The following is a 16,076-nucleotide window of genomic DNA, read 5'->3' as shown; positions in this document are numbered from 1 at the left end:
TAAATAACTAAGGTGTTCATCCAGCTGTCTTTTGTAGCCCACCATTATAAACTATCATAACCATTTAGGTATAGAAACTATAAAATCAACATACCCAGTTACATGTTTCAACAAGTGATATGCAAAAAGCCAACATGTCCATGTGGAGTTTTTTTCAGTTTAATAGTTTTTAAACATAATCTTCGAAAACTTGTAATACATATACATAGATATATTTTCAATGGATATATAGTACATATATTTAAAGAAAAAAAAAGCCATGTGTCCTTATTACATCTCTACTCTCAGTTACGTATATCAGATTTCTTTCATCTTTTGCTTTGAGTCAAAGAAATAAAAAAATATCTCCTAGATTAGTAGCTTCAAAGCCTTTATCATTTTAATATAATTCTTTTTATGTGCTCTCAAATCTTTATACACTATATACAATACAGTAAGTCAAGCTCTGTGGCACAGATTCATACATGTCTACTTTACACCAGTATACTGACTGTTCTGTTTTATAAGAGGATTTCCAGTAAGGAAAATTTCACATCAATTTTGTGTATATATATATATATATATATATTGATGGCTTTAAATCTGGCTTTAAATCCAGCTGACCAGTACATTTAGCTCTATGCTGTTGGCTATAGGTTAAATCCAAAGCCTGGGAAGTGCAAGTGGGAGAGACCCTCCCAATACATAGAATGACTCAAAGTGCAAAGCATTCACTAGGATTTTTTTTTGCATGAATAAATGGAGATCATGATCTGATCATGGGGGGAGAAGGAGGGCCCGACTGGAAGGATTCTAAAGAAGTGTTGCACCAAGCAGGCAACACAGAGAAGATCTCAGCACAGTGGGAACAAGTAACTATGTGGTTACATATTGTAATTGAAGGAAAGTTGCAGAGTTGCATTGGTTTACGTCAGCCCCTTCCTCCAGGTCCATAGGACTGTCGTTTCTTCTGTAAATCAATCCAAACACACGTCAGCATGGTGGCAATGAGCATGGATTACATAGGTTTTCCAGTGAAATCTCATTTGTTTACTGGCTTTCAGGGAGAGGGCAATAGCAATGGATACGTAGCAATTTAACTTTAGAAATGTATTGCTATATTTGACATGAGGGCAGTCAATGGACTCTTTATGTAGCAGAAGTACAACATGGTGAAAAAAATAATTTACTCTTTATTTATGATTTCTGTATTTACCTTCAATACAATGTCAGATTCTCAAAGAAACCTATTTCTTAACACTCTTTTTGACCCGGTGGATGAATATGCCACTGGCTTTTTAAAATAATTTCACTATTTAAAATTAATGTGTATAACTTAAAATGAAGGAAAAAAAAAAAAAAAAAACAATGTTCTTGTTGGTAACCTCCCTGCTTGTTTTACTTTAGAGCTTCTTCATCTTCTGGAGACTGGTTCCTGCCAGGAGTTTCTGTATCTGCACCTCCCACCTGAAAAGAGAGACTAGTTTAAATCTATACATTCATGCGGGAATATACTATATTACCAAAAGTATTGGGATGCCTGCCTTTACACGCACATGAACTTTAATGGCATCCTAGTCTTAGTCCGTACGGTTCAGTATTCAGTTGGTCCACCCTTTGCAACTATAACATCTTCAACTCTTCTGGGAAGGCTGTCCACAAGGTTTAGGAGTGTGTCTATTGGAATGTTTGACCATTCTTCCAGAAGAACATTTGTGAGTTCAGGCACTGATGTGGACAAGAAGGCCTGTCTCCACTCTAATTCATTCCAAAGGATTTCTATTGGGTTGAGGTCAGGACTCTGCGCAAGCCAGCCATGTTCCTCCATCCCAAAAATTACAAACATGTTATACTTACCTGCTCTGTTGCAGTGGATTTGCACAGAGCAGGCCGGATCCTCCTCTTCTCGGGTCCCTCTTCTGTGCTCCTGGCCCCTCCCCCCTGTTCAGTGCCCCCACAGCAAGCAGCTTGGTATGGGGGCACCCGAGCTGAGTCACAGCTCCCTGTGTCCATTCAGACATGGACCGTCAACATACCGCCCCTAATGGCTATATAATAAGCTGCACAGACCGGCATAATCGCCGGAGACGTCGTCGGAGGAGGACCGGAGGAAGAAGAAGAGCCGACAGCAAAAGAGCAGAAGACCGGAGAGGAGAAGACAAGACAAGAAGAGCGGACAGCAAAAGAGCAGAAGACCGGAGAGGAGAAGACAAGAAGCAAAAGAGCAGAAGACCGGAGAGGGAGAAGACAGGATGAAGATTTTTAATAAACTTTCCAAAACGTCTCCTGTCGTTATTTACACACACTGTCTTTTATGGGGTGAATGGGTAGGGGTACAGTGTACCCCATACCCATTCACATAGGGAGGGGGTCCGGGATCTGGGGGGGCCCCCTTGTTAAAGGGGGCTTTCAGATTCCGATGAGCCCCCTGCCCGCAGACCCCCACAACCACCGGCCAGGGTTGTGGGGATGAGGCCCTTGTCCTCATCAACATGGGGGCAAGGTGCTTTGAGGTGGGGGGTGCAGAGCCCCCCCTGCCCCAAAGCACTCACACCCCCCTATGTTGAGGGTGTGTGGCCTGGTATGATCCAGGGGGGGGTGGGGCCGCTCGCTCGCCCCCTCCCCTTTCCTGGCATGCCGGGCTGCATGTTCGGATAAGGGTTTGGTATGAATTTTGGGGGGGACCCCACGCCGTTTTTTCGGCGTGGGGCTACCCTCAAATTCCATACCAGACCCGAAGGGCCTGGTATGGAACCTGGGGGGGAACCCCACGCCGTTTTTTTCCCCATTTTGGCGTGGAGTTCCCCCTCAAGATTCTCACAGTGCAGGTCGCGCCGCAAGTCGGATCACCCTGATCCGACCTGCGGTGCGACTTCCATTCAAATCAATAGGCTCCCATAGGGAACCATTGATTTTGAATGGAGGCAGAAAAAACGCTACTAACAGCTACTGTGGCCAAACGTGCAATAACGCTAGTGGAAAAAGCTACTGAAAGCACGTTTTTACAGCTGCTGTTTCCCGGCGTCAAGTAAACAGCTTTGAAACACGTTTTTATGACGCCCTGTGTGCATGGAGCCTTATATTGGGCAGGTGCTGGGCATATGGTGATATATACAGTATGTTCACATAATAGCTTACTCACCAGGAGACCTGCACAACATGTACAGAGACAAATCACAGCAACAAGGAATGCCAAAAAGATATACTCAAAGATCAGGATTCCAAACGCAAATTTATATGCTAAATCATTGCAGCGTCTTGGATTGTCTTGATAGATTCGAAAAACCCAGACACTACCTAAAAGAAAAAAAAAGGGTGAAAAGATGCCAGTTTTCAAATCGAGAAATATAAGTGTGAAATATAATTCTTCAAATGCAGTAAGGCTCAGAAATGATGCACAGTCCACAAAACACTCCTAAGGCTCTTAAGATGTCTATAGGTGAAGATTGATTTGTGGCCAGATTGGGACACAGTCTATTATGTATGGTATCTGCTGACGTGGCTTTTCTCCTAATAAGCTAGCACCAGTGGCATTAGTAATGTTCCCCCAGTCCCTTCTCAACATAGACTAAACATAAATGTTTGCAAGATGTCTCTTACTGTCGTAATATGTCTAATTTAATACAAATTGACCTCTCAGGCAAAGGAAATCACAGTGGTGGAGGTACTGGCAGTAGATTACCCTCTGATAATAAAGGATCTTTATTTTAGCCAGGTGACTGTCATTTTCAAATCACAATCTTCTTACGTAATATAAATGGATACTAACATTTATAGGTAAAGTTAATCCAGGGAATATCCGACTGCTTTTTGGGGATCAGGAAGGATTTTTTTCCTCTGCTGGAGCAAATTGGATCATGCTTTGCTGGGTTTGGGATTGTATATAATTGCATAATTATTTATTTTTTTCTATGTTGGTTGAACTTGATAGACTTGTGTCTTTTTTCACCATACTAACTTTGTAACCATGTAAATGAACTCAACTGAAAATGACCCACATTTTTAAAATACAAATTTGTCATGGATTCGGGGGGAAAGGAAGGTACAGGAAAAATAGACATTGCATATGGTACTGCCATTCATTGGGCACCCTCAGAAATCAACCAGCATGCTAGTGAATTATCGCAAGGACCCCAAGTTTTCCAAACCAGACAAAGGTAGCAACTTGTGTACTTGGTCAGTACACTCTGTGCTAAAGCAGACTGGCAAACAGGCTTTTACCACACACTGCTCGCACTAGCTTCTAAAGGTTAGCTAAATCAGGCAATACCACTTATAGAGTTTTGTGCAAACATACACACTCACAATTTCTTACTACCAGCCAACACTAGAGGGAAACAGTACCAAAATCTACATTGCTAGCCACACACAGACAGATAAAAATCTAGCATATAATCTCTAATGGTTGTGAAGCAGCTAGGGGATTCCCAGATGCTACCTAAGCTATCCTGTGAGCTGGAATCTTTATGCAATCACTTTCTGCAGACATACACAGATTCCTGCTTGTCAATGAGACCTGTCCTTGTTTGTGGTATGTGAATGGACAAGGGTGCTTTGGGAGCCACCCCCTGAACAATGGCCATTAGCAGCAAATGAACAGTCAGAGGTCTCTTAAAAAGAAAAACTAACGCTGCAACTTGACCCTTTAGGGTAATAAGGCGAAGTGCTGATGCAGCCCAGAATGGAGAAAGGAGAGGATGTGTCCCAGGGATTATTTCTAGGGTGAAACTTCCATGCCTTGCGCCATGGGAAATAAGCCTTCCAACTGTGATGATAATAAACCTTCCAAGAGGGTGAGAATGTAGGTTGTGTGAAGGGGAACACACAGAGGAAGGAGTACCAGGGGAGAACCCAGCAGGTGAGGACTCCCCACTTTGCCCACTATGGGTGGGCATACCTCCTCCTGCATGGAGAAGGTCTTCAGGGATTGAGTGACACCACTGCAGATCTTGGACATATAGAGCACCTTGAGGTTAACTGCACCTCATTGCACTGTTTCAAGGTTGAGCAGCAACTGTCAGTTTGTGCCGAAGGCAACATTACACGCCTGCCCAGGATCTATAGAAAGTTGGAGCACAGACCTCTCTGTGTGAAGAACAGTGCACAGTCTTCCCAATCTTGCAGCTAGAAATCAGCGTTCTAAACCAGAGAGAAACCTTCTCCAAGTAGAAAGAGGCTGTCCGTCACCTAAGGACACGAACAAAAAACTGAGGATTGCTGCAAGTGGGAGAAGTTATAGGGGTTATCCTGGCAGTTTTTATTTGCCAGGTTCCTAACCGAAAGGTGATACAATATATCTTATGGTCTTGATTAATGGAAGCCCGTGTCCAGTATTGTATGCTTAAGGAATGTAATTGTTACAGCATATACAGTGCCTTGCGAAAGTATTCGGCCCCCTTGAACTTTGCGACCTTTTGCCACATTTCAGGCTTCAAACATAAAGATATAAAACTGTAATTTTTTGTGAAGAATCAACAACAAGTGGGACACAATCATGAAGTGGAAAGAAATTTATTGGATATTTCAAACTTTGTTAACAAATAAAAAAATGAAAAACTGGGCATGCAAAATTATTCAGCACCTTTACTTTCAGTGCAGCAAACTCTCTCCAGAAGTTCAGTGAGGATCTCTGAATGATCCAATGTTGACCTAAATGACTAATGATTATAAATAGAATCCACCTGTGTGTAATCAAGTCTCCGTATAAATGCACCTGCACTGTGATAGTCTCAGAGGTCCGTTTAAAGCGCAGAGAGCATCATGAAGAACAAGGAACACACCAGGCAGGTCCGAGATACTGTTGTGGAGAAGTTTAAAGCTGGATACAAAAATATTTCCCAAGCTTTAAACATCCCAAGGATCACTGTGCAAGCGATAATATTGAAATGGAAGGAGTATCAGACCACTGCAAATCTACAAAGACCTGGCCGTCCCTCTAAACTTTCAGCTCATACAAGGAGAAGACTGATCAGAGATGCAGCCAAGAGGCCCATGATCACTCTGGATGAACTGCAGAGATCTACAGCTGAGGTGGGAGACTCTGTCCATAGGACAACAATCAGTAGTATACTGCACAAATCTGGCCTTTATGGAAGAGTGGCAAGAAGAAAGCCATTTCTTAAAGATATCCATATAAAGTGTCATTTAAAGTTTGCCACAAGCCAACTGGGAGACACACCAATCATGTGGAAGAAGGTGCTCTGGTCAGATGAAACCAAAATCGAACTTTTTGGCAACAATGCAAAATGTTATGGTGTAAAAGCAACACAGCTCCTCACCCTGAACACACCATCCCCACTGTCAAATATGGTGGTGGCATCATGGTTTGGGCCTGCTTTTCTTCAGCAAGGACAGGGAAGAGGGTTAAAATTGATGGGAAGATGGATGGAGCCAAATACAGGACCATTCTGGAAGAAAACCTGATGGAGTCTGCAAAAGACCTGAGACTGGGACGGAGATTTGTCTTCCAACAAGACAATGATCCAAAACATAAAGCAAAATCTACAATGGAATGGTTCACAAATAAACATATCCAGGTGTTAGAATGGCCAAATCAAAGTCCAGACCTGAATCCAATTGAGAATCTGTGGAAAGAACTGAAAACTGCTGTTCACAAACTCTCTCCATCCAACCTCACTGAGCTTGAGCTGTTTTGCAAGGAGGAATTGACAAAAATTTCAGTCTCTCCATGCGCAAAACTGATAGAGACATACCCCAAGCGACTGACAGCTGTAATCGCAGCAAAAGGTGGCGCTACAATGTATTAACTTAAGGGGGCTGAATAATTTTGCACTCCCAATTTTTCAGTTTTTTATTTGTTAACAAAGTTTGAAATATCCAATTAATTTCGTTCCACTTCATGATTGTGTCCCACTTGTTGTTGATTCTTGACAAAAAATTACAGTTTTATATCTCTATGTTTGAAGCCTGAAATGTGGCAAAAAGTCGCAAAGTTCAAGTGGGCCGAATACTTTCGCAAGGCACTGTATATACAAAAAAATAACTACTAAAAGCCTATATTTCTCAAGAATTTATATTTTATCTTCACTTCAAATAGCCTGACTAAATCTTTTTGAGCTGACCCAACGGCAACTAATCAGAACTATCTTTCCTGAAGTCAGAGTACAACAAAAAAAGTTATTTTTGTTTGCTGCGGGTATTGTAGGTCCTTTCATCATTTCATTAAATATGTTTGTATTTAGGTACATAATATGTAAAGTATAAATAACTAACCTCATAAAAATTAGTTTGAGTGTTAAAAGAGAAGTTCGAGATCAAACATTTATACTCCTCTAGGTGGATGAAGCATTGATCAGATGCTGCATCTGTCCCTTGCCACCTTTACATCGAGAACTGAGCGATCAAAGACAGCTGATCGCTCAGTTTCCAGTCTTCAATGAGCTGGACAGTGCAGGGGGCCGGAGCGTCTGGCTCAGGCTCTCAGCATCTTGCTGAGAGGTCGAACCAGCTTGTAGTCCACGGCATCTGGGTGGATCCTGATATTAAATCTGGGATCTTTCCAGAGTCTGGAGTAGCTGAGTGATGTCAGCCGACAGTAGACTTTAGCTGAATACGGGTCACAGGAGTGCAGAATGAAGTACACTCCTATGATCCCCAGGAGCAATGGGGCCAAAAGAGCTTTGGCCCTATCTCTCCTTTACAAATGCCTCTAGTATCTGCATTTGCAGCTCCCATCCGCAGCTAGTATTTTGTAGTTACATCATGGATTATGTGTTTTTCCCTCTTTATGTTAAAGTTATTTCCTATTAAAATTATAGTGAGGATACATTTAATAAAATGCAACTACATGTACCTGCAATAAACCAGGCAAAAGAAAAGAGGCCCAGCACACTCTCTATAGTATACGCCACTTTTTCAGCAACCAACTTCAGCGGAATTAGGGCAAATGCTAGCAGATGAAAGATGCCAGCTACTATCAAGTAGATTGGGATTTTGGGTTCAACTGGACAGTTGTAAACATGCATGGACCCTGCAGATAAATGGAAACAACAATGTCAATTATTGCAATAATGGTAAAATGAAATTGACAAAGAATGTAATATATTTGAAATAGGTTTCTCTGTTTATTACCTATGATAATCATGGCAAGGCTGAGTGCTGTCCAGAGAAATAAAGTGAAGAGTTGTGAGGCTGAAAAAGATGATAAAATGCAAATGTTACTAAACAATAATAAAAAAAAAAAAAAAAAAATGTATAACAAATGAAAGAGAATATGAAGCAGAAGGTGAATAAAATATTAAATGTTCATGTATTTTATATATAGATAATGCGAGCACATATTTTGTGTTATTATACAAATGCTTACTTTAGAAGATGGTTTGCACTATAACACACACGTTTTTGTGCTCCCTCGTCTTCCTGTTTTGACAGCCTATTAATTTCAGTGGGTTGCCAAATGCATAAAAAGTAGTGCAGGAGCTACTTTTCAAATTGTGCCACACTAAATTGCATTGTATCATGTGGTATGGTGGCTGCAAATGCGCTGCATTTGCGAGATGTGTTTTGGGTGCCATTAAAAATTTCCAATGTGATGCCAGTTGGCTGTAGCCATTGATCAACAAACATTTTCCAGTGTGACCATTGGACAGAAATTGATCTAATGGTCAACTTGTGTCAAACAGGGAGGACCACACACATTGATTGAAATTCATCCAGTGCCTGCTGAACTGGACATATTTCAATCTGCCTATGGCCATGTTTCAGGCTCAAGTACACTGATGACAGTGGGTGGCTGCTCTCCCCCTCATAAATTTGGCTTACAGTAGTGTGCTAGATGAACGAAACTAAGAATTTTAACCAATGCAACAGCATCTACACATGGCCCATCGTTAGAGCCTATATATATATATATATATATATATCTCTATATATCTATATATATCTATATATATATATATATATATATATATAAATAAACATACACACTGGATTTTTGTCCTACCGTAAAATCCTTTTCTCTGAAGTTCATTGACAGATGCAGCCCCATATAATTCTTGACCATTGGGTTATGTTAGAACACTAGGCAGGAAAAAGCTTTACCGCGCCTACGGGGCAGTCCCTGCAGGCATGCACCCACACACTCTGCTATAGGCTTCAGTTTCGTAGGCAAGCAGTGTTTAGAGGAGAAACCAAAACCCGCTCAAGATAGAGGGGTGGGTGCTGCTTCTGTCAATGAACTTCAGAGAAAAGGATTTTACGGTAAGACAAAAACCCAGTTTTCTCTATCGTTCATTGACAGACGCAGCTTCTAATTCTGGACCATTGGGACGTCCCAAAGCAGTATTTGCATGAGGGGTGGGAAAGGAATGCAGATAAAGATTGTAATTCCCAACAAGGCTAAAACTTTAGCCACCCCGAGAATATAGAGCTCAACCAGGAACAATAGGAGCTCCCCTGGACAAACACCCTCAAAGAGACTAATGGCCTAATTCACTGTACCTCCGGCATTGATTTTGTTCTATTTTAACTCCATGGCGAATAGGCGAAGGTGCCAATGCAATTCACTTTACCTCCATCAGAAACATTATGAGCAATGTGAAATTCACTAAGATCAAATAACATTAGGGCGAGAGTTAAAAACAGTCCAGCTAAAAGCAGGACTGTTTTGATCAAAATTACAATATATGCCAGGAAAAAAATGAAAAATGCTTGGGAAAGATGTGTTCTATGATATTAAGATAAACTGCTTTTAAACTGTGTGAAAAAGTTAAGTATAAAAAAAGATTTTAAGAAAAGTGTAAAACTCAAAAATATCTCCCGGAGTCTATTGCTGCCAGATAGCCCATGTGCGCATGCTCCATACCAAAATATAGGCAAAAAATAATGTTTTTTGAAAATGTTAGCGGACGGTATAGTGAATAGCGTTCACGCGAATGCCTAATAGCGCGGTAAATTAGTGTTAATCAGGCGATAATGAGAGTAATGCACATATCTATGTATGTCTATACACACACACACACACACACATATATATATATATATTATTGGTGTGTGTGTGTGTGTGTGTGTGTGTGTGTGTGTGTGTGTGTGTGTGTGTGTGTGTGTGTGTGTATGTGTATGTATATATATATATATATATATATATATATATATATATATATATATATATATATATATATATATATATATATATATTGTGACAGGAAGTCAGGTAAATCTGTGAATGTAGTCACAGACAGGAGCTACACTTCCACCTGGGTTAGCTAAATCACCAATTACTATAGGGTGTCGGCTGCAGAGTTAGCCAGAACTGTCTAAGGAAGTTGAAAGGCCTTCAGCTGTTCGAAATGAGGAAGTTAAGGCCTCTATAATTTGTCCAAAGGAAGTCTATGGATTGCTGCTTCCTGTCGCCATGTGGGCTGGGAGAGGAGGACAGACAGACGTGTGCCTTCCGACGCCGTGTGGGCATGGGAGAAGGACTGCTGCCTCCTGTCGCCGTGTGGGCTGGGAGAGGAGGACAGACAGATGAGTGCCTCCCGACAAGCTGGTGAGCATGGGAGAAGACCCCCTGAAGTGATGTGCGCTAAGGAGGGTAAACAAGTGTGAAGACTACTCGAAGTAAGGTCTTGGATCGTCTCAAGGTGAGAAGAGAAACTATTTCTATGTGGAAAGAAATAAATGCACTGCTTGCTATGTGGAGAGACAAGCAAATGAACTGTGTTCAATGTGAAGAGTGTGAAGAGACAAAGGGACATGTTCCATATGAAGAGGAAAAGGGACATGTTAAATGAACCGTTTGCTGTGTGAAGAGATAAAACATGGACTATTGAGAGTCTGCTGTATGACCAGCCAAGTCTGCCCAACAGTAGGTTGGGGACAGACTTCATTAGATAGGTTCCAGTGTGTGAGAAGGTAGCCGCCCACAGTGGCAAGGATTTATTTTGTTTTATTTTATTTTGGCTGTTTTGAGTCTTGCAATTGTGTGAAGTAAATTGCATGAATAAAACAAAGTGTTGTTTGCAACCACTGCTCGGCTATCTCTCTGTGAAAACGCACCCCCAAAGGGGTCATCCACGCCTACCACCGAGCTAATCCCTCACATATGGTGGAGGTATGCATTGGGCAGAAGCAGAGATCCCTGCAAAGAAGTGCATATGTTTGATGAACTTTGTCTGGTGCATGAGATTGCACAATCTATGTGTGCAGGAGAGAAGATCCTGAAAGAGAAAAATGTGTTTTAAAGAGACAGTGGTCTCAAAAATTTTGATGAACTTTGTTGTGTCTGGTGCAAGGGACTGCACAAACTGTGTGCGCAGGAAAAGAGATCTTGCAAGAGAGAGAGAAAAACTACATGTGTTAAAGAGACAGTGGTCTGAAAATTTTTTGCTGGACTGTGAAAAATTTGTTTGTGCAGTTATTGAAGATGGGGCGATCAAAACGCCTGAAAAATGCAAAGATGGATGAAATGAGAGACCGGATTCTATGGATGGAGGGGATGCTACCGTCTGAACCAGCCCCATCCATGCCTGAAGAGAATCTGCTAAAGAGAAAGGTTGTTGTCCCTAGCAACACTGGGGCAAATGAAACTGCTATGGAGACGCAGTGTTCTCAGATGAAAAGTAAACCAAAAATGGGGGAGATGCTGAAACAGCGGAGCTTTGCAGCTCAACAAAAGGCTCACCAAGAGAGCATGGCAGGCTGGAAGCAGAGACGCTAGCAGCCAATGGAGGTCATCGGTTTGGAGGAAACCGAGTATGTGTGCAGGGCTGAGTTGGATGCCTTGCAACGGAAAATGGAAGAAAAGGAACGAGCCCTGGAGTTGCTTAGGATGGAGCATAGAAACGTGCAGGCTCAGGTGTTCCAGTGGGAAGAATCCACTGCTCTTCTTTTTTCCGAGTTGCACAAACGCAGAGAGACTATAATGGAGAAAGATACCATCCTTATGAAAAAGGAAATTGAAATTCAGACTTTGCAGAAGCAAAGTATGTGTGAAAGGTTGGAGTTGCGTAATCAGCTGGAAAAAAGTCTTCAGTGTTTGGAAGCTACAAAAATAGACCTGCAGGGGGCGCAGGAACAGAATGTCGCTCTGAAAACGACATTGTCTCTCAGCGACAACGAGAAAAGTGAAAGAGAGGCTAAATTACTGAGTACTGTGTATGAGCTCACTACTTTGAGCAATGTGGTAGATGAATTGCGTGCGGACTGTGAAAGTTGGAAAGGGGAAGCCCAACGTGTCCAGCAGCAGTTAAAGGAGAAAGAAGCCTGTGTGGCAGAATTACATTGTTATTCCCAGATGCTAGCCAGTGAGGTGAAAGCTCTTATACAGGGAAAAGGAGATTCTGAACACAAGAGAAAAAAAGTAGAGGCACAGCTGCAGGAATCGCAAGTCAAGGTGTCAGAAGGTGACCGATTGTGTGCTAAGCTGTCAGAGAAGGCAAACCGACTGCAGGTTGAGCTGGACAATGTTACAAATCAGCTTTCTCAAGTAGACAGCAAATCTAGAAAAATTGCCAAGGATTTTTCTATCTTGGAATCGCAGCTGCAAGACACGCAGGAACTCTTACAGGAAAAGAGGTGTCAAAGGCTGAGTTTTAGCACAAAGCTCGAACAAATGGAAGATGAGAAAAATGGCTTCCTGGAACAATTTAAAGAGGAGGAGGAAGCAAAGAAAAACCTATCAGAGCAAGTCGCAACATTGCAAGCTCAGATAGCGGTTATGAAAAAACGCATGGAAGAAAGCATTTGTTCATTAGAGAGTGTTGAAGTTGTGAAAAAGAAACTGCAGAAAGACCTTGAAGTTGCTAATCAACGCTATGAGAAAAAAACAGCTGCTTAGGACAAGCTTGAGAAGACCAAGACAAGACTTAAGCAGGAATTGGATGAACTGAGTGTGAATCTGGATCACCAGAATCAGATTGTGTCCAACCTGGAGAAGAAGCAAAAGAAGTTTGATCAGATGCTTGGTGAGGAGAAGACTGTGTCTGCACAATATGCAGTAGAACACGACCGTGCAAAAACGGAGGCGCGTGATAACGAGAGCAAAGCCCTGTTCTTGGCTCGCTCCTTGGAGGAAGCTCTAGAGTGTAAGGTTGAACTAGAAAGAGTTAACCAACAGCTGTGTACAGAAATGGAAGATTTGGTCAGCTCCAAGGATGATGTTGTGAAAATCGTTCAGGAGCTAGAAAAGTCTAAGCGAGCCTTAGAACAGCAAGTAGAAGAGATGAAGATTCTGTTGCAGGAACTGGAAGAGGAATTACAGGCAACAGAGGATCTGTCCCAAAGAGGGGATAGTGTGCCTGATGCAGTTTTTAAAAGGATCAGTGTTTTGGGGTCTGTCCTGAGTGAGCATCAGAAATGTGATGACATGTGGCTTGAATCACCCCTTTGGAATAAACCGTTCCTTCAAAAACTTCAAGCATTGGAAAATGTATCATTAGAACTTCAGCAAACAAAGGAGCTGGGTAAGAAATGTGATGATTTCTCAGTTCAGGCTGAAAACCTAGTGGAGAAAACTAAAGCGGAGAAAACTAAAGCAAGTGATATAAATCTGGGAGAAAAAAGCCAACGCCACCTAGTGGAGAAAACTAAGGCTGTTGGTGAAAACGTGAAGCTAATGAATAAGTGCCTTTCAGAGAATATTTCCAAAATGGAACTGGTGAAAGACAGGTGGCAGAAGTTTGATCGTGATCTTGAGATGCATTCCATGTGGAGTTCAGATAAAGAAAAGGAACTAGGTGACCTTGAGCGGTCAAATAGTTCAGCAGAAAGTGCATTGAAGAAACCTGTAAAAGAATGTGTTGCAGTTCCATGCTTCTTCACTGATGCAGAGAGGAGGTCTATAATGGATACCACCCAGATTGCTGGGTTCAACTGTGTTGTTGCCTTTGACCCATATGTTGGTGGAAGGAAAGTTGATGATGTCGCTGGAAAAATGAACAGGGGTCACTTTGAGGAAATGTGTGACAGCCTGTTGTGGCAAATGGAAGGCCCTCTGCACAGCATCTTAGAGCAAGCTAAGCTCAAGAAACAAAGAGTCAATGATTGTGTACAGCTGTATGGAGAGGCAACTCAAGTCACAGAGGGATGTCAAGAGTCCCTACTTGGAACAAAGCCAAGTGAAGCAGAGGTTCTCAAAGTGTTGTGGAAATCATTTGTTGATTGCAGAGAGAGGCGTCTTAAGAATGTTGAAGACTTTAAGACTAGCAAAATTGAGTTGCCTATGGATCACGGACCTCCATGGCGGATAGGACAAACTTGTATGCAAGAGAAACTTTAAAAGGAGCAAAATGATGCCAAAAATGCAGTTGAAGAATGTGTATATGAGATGAGAGACAAACTGTGTGACATTTATGAGAAATCTGTCAATGAAGATGACAGAAACAGTTTCATCCGTCAGCGTGAGGATAATAGAAGGCTTATCAGTGAGAGTCAGCAGTGCTTGACACATGCGTGCCTGGAAATCTGTGTCCCAACCCTAGGGTTGAAACAAGAGGGGGGGGGGGGTATGTGACAGGAAGTCAGGTAAATCTGTGAATGTAGTCACAGACAGGAGCTACACTTCCACCTGGGTTAGACAAATCACCAATTACTATAGGGTGTCGGCTGCAGAGGTAGCCAGAACTGTCTAAGGAAGTTGAAAGGCCTTCAGCTGTTCAGAATGAGGAAGTTAAGGCCTCAATAATTTGTCCAAAGGAAGTCTATGGATTGCTGCCTCCTGTCGCCATGTGGGCTGGGAGAGGAGGACAGACAGACGTGTGCCTCCCGACGCCGTGTGCGCATGGGAGAAGGACTGCTGCCTCCTGTCGCCGTGTGGGCTGGGAGAGGAGGCTGTTGGCTGTTTTGAGTCTTGCAATTGTGTGAAGTAAATTGCATGAATAAAACAAAGTGTTGTTTGCAACCACTGCTCGGCTATCTCTCTGTGAAAACGCACCCCCAAAGGAGTCAGCCACGCCTACCACCGAGCTAATCCCTCACAATATATATATATATATATATATATATATATATATATATATATATATGCAAAAAACAATATATTATTGTTACTTCCTATATCTAACCAGCCCAAAAATATATTAATTTCACACATATACAATGTTTTATTTTTGGGGGAGGAGTCATATTATTGTTGCTTGTCATATAGAACAACAGAGACAGTTGTAGGTAGTTCAGGGATTTAAACCCAAAAAAACACTGTTGCACGGCAGATTTGCTAACCATTATCCACCTGGTGCTTATGACATTTTTTAAAGCATTTGTGATGGGGTTAGACTTGGGTAGACTTCTTTCTTAAACAAACCAAAAATACTTAAAAATCAATATATAGTTGTTCAAGAAAGAGTTCTGGGTTCATCTGCCCATGCTCAAACAGTTTGCAAGTTTTCACATTTTTCTGTGTTTCGATATAGGAATATTTGTTGGTTGAGTGGGGAGACAGATTAGTGTTGTTTCCTATATTGAACCACATTAAACTCTTAAAAACTGCAAACTGTTTTAGCGTAGCTGAACCCAGAACTCTTTCTTGAAAAACTATATATATATATGTGTGTGTGTGTTTTATTTTTTTTGGCGTATATATATATATATATATATATATATATATATATATATACACACACACACAATATATAATAACAAAAAAATGGATTTTTGTAAGATCTTACCGTAAAATCCTTTTCTCTTAAGCTCATTGACAGACGTAGTCCTCGTTGATTCAACACACTCGGGTTATGCTGCCCTCTACAGGAGTAGGACTAGACAGGAAAGAAAACACTCTGGCCACACCTTAGGGGCAGTCCCAGAGGGTATATCCTCTCTCTCTCTGCTACAGCAAATCAGTTATGTCACAAAGCAGTGTTTAGAGAATTTAACCCAACCCAACTCAAAAACAGAGGGGCGGGTACTACGCCTGTCAATGAGCTTAAGAGAAAAGGATTTTCGGTAAGATCTTACAAAAATCCATTTTTCTCTGTCGCTCATTGACAGACGTAGTCCTCGTTGATTCAACACACTCGGGACGTCCCAAAGCAGTACCACAAATGAGGGGTGAGAAAATGGAAATTAAATCCAATCTAGAAGGCCCAACCGGTGCCAACTAGAAGTCTTCTATGCTCATCAATCAAAGATGAGACTCAACA

General features: G+C 41.7%; 1 protein-coding gene across 1 annotated transcript in view; it reads right to left on the bottom strand.

Moving 5' to 3' along the window:
- Positions 1 to 1,327: 1,327 nt before the first annotated feature.
- The window catches only part of LOC309565780 (transmembrane protein 272-like), a 101,334-nt gene continuing 86,585 nt past the window's right edge, over positions 1,328 to 16,076 (bottom strand). Inside the window, exons 4-7 of the mRNA XM_082270771.1 lie at positions 8,071 to 8,130; positions 7,793 to 7,969; positions 3,122 to 3,276; positions 1,328 to 1,446 (exon numbers count right to left, since the gene is read on the bottom strand). Coding sequence (XP_082126897.1) covers positions 1,378 to 1,446; positions 3,122 to 3,276; positions 7,793 to 7,969; positions 8,071 to 8,130 — 461 coding nt within the window. The 3' untranslated portion in view covers positions 1,328 to 1,377. The remainder of the gene's footprint in view (positions 1,447 to 3,121; positions 3,277 to 7,792; positions 7,970 to 8,070; positions 8,131 to 16,076) is intronic.

The sequence above is a fragment of the Pelophylax lessonae genome (assembly GCF_965119305.1).
Source record: "Pelophylax lessonae genome assembly, chromosome: 10".
Lineage (NCBI taxonomy): Eukaryota > Metazoa > Chordata > Amphibia > Anura > Ranidae > Pelophylax > Pelophylax lessonae.
The sequence above is the reverse complement of the archived record's forward strand: the minus strand, read 5'-3'. Positions and strand labels throughout refer to the sequence as shown.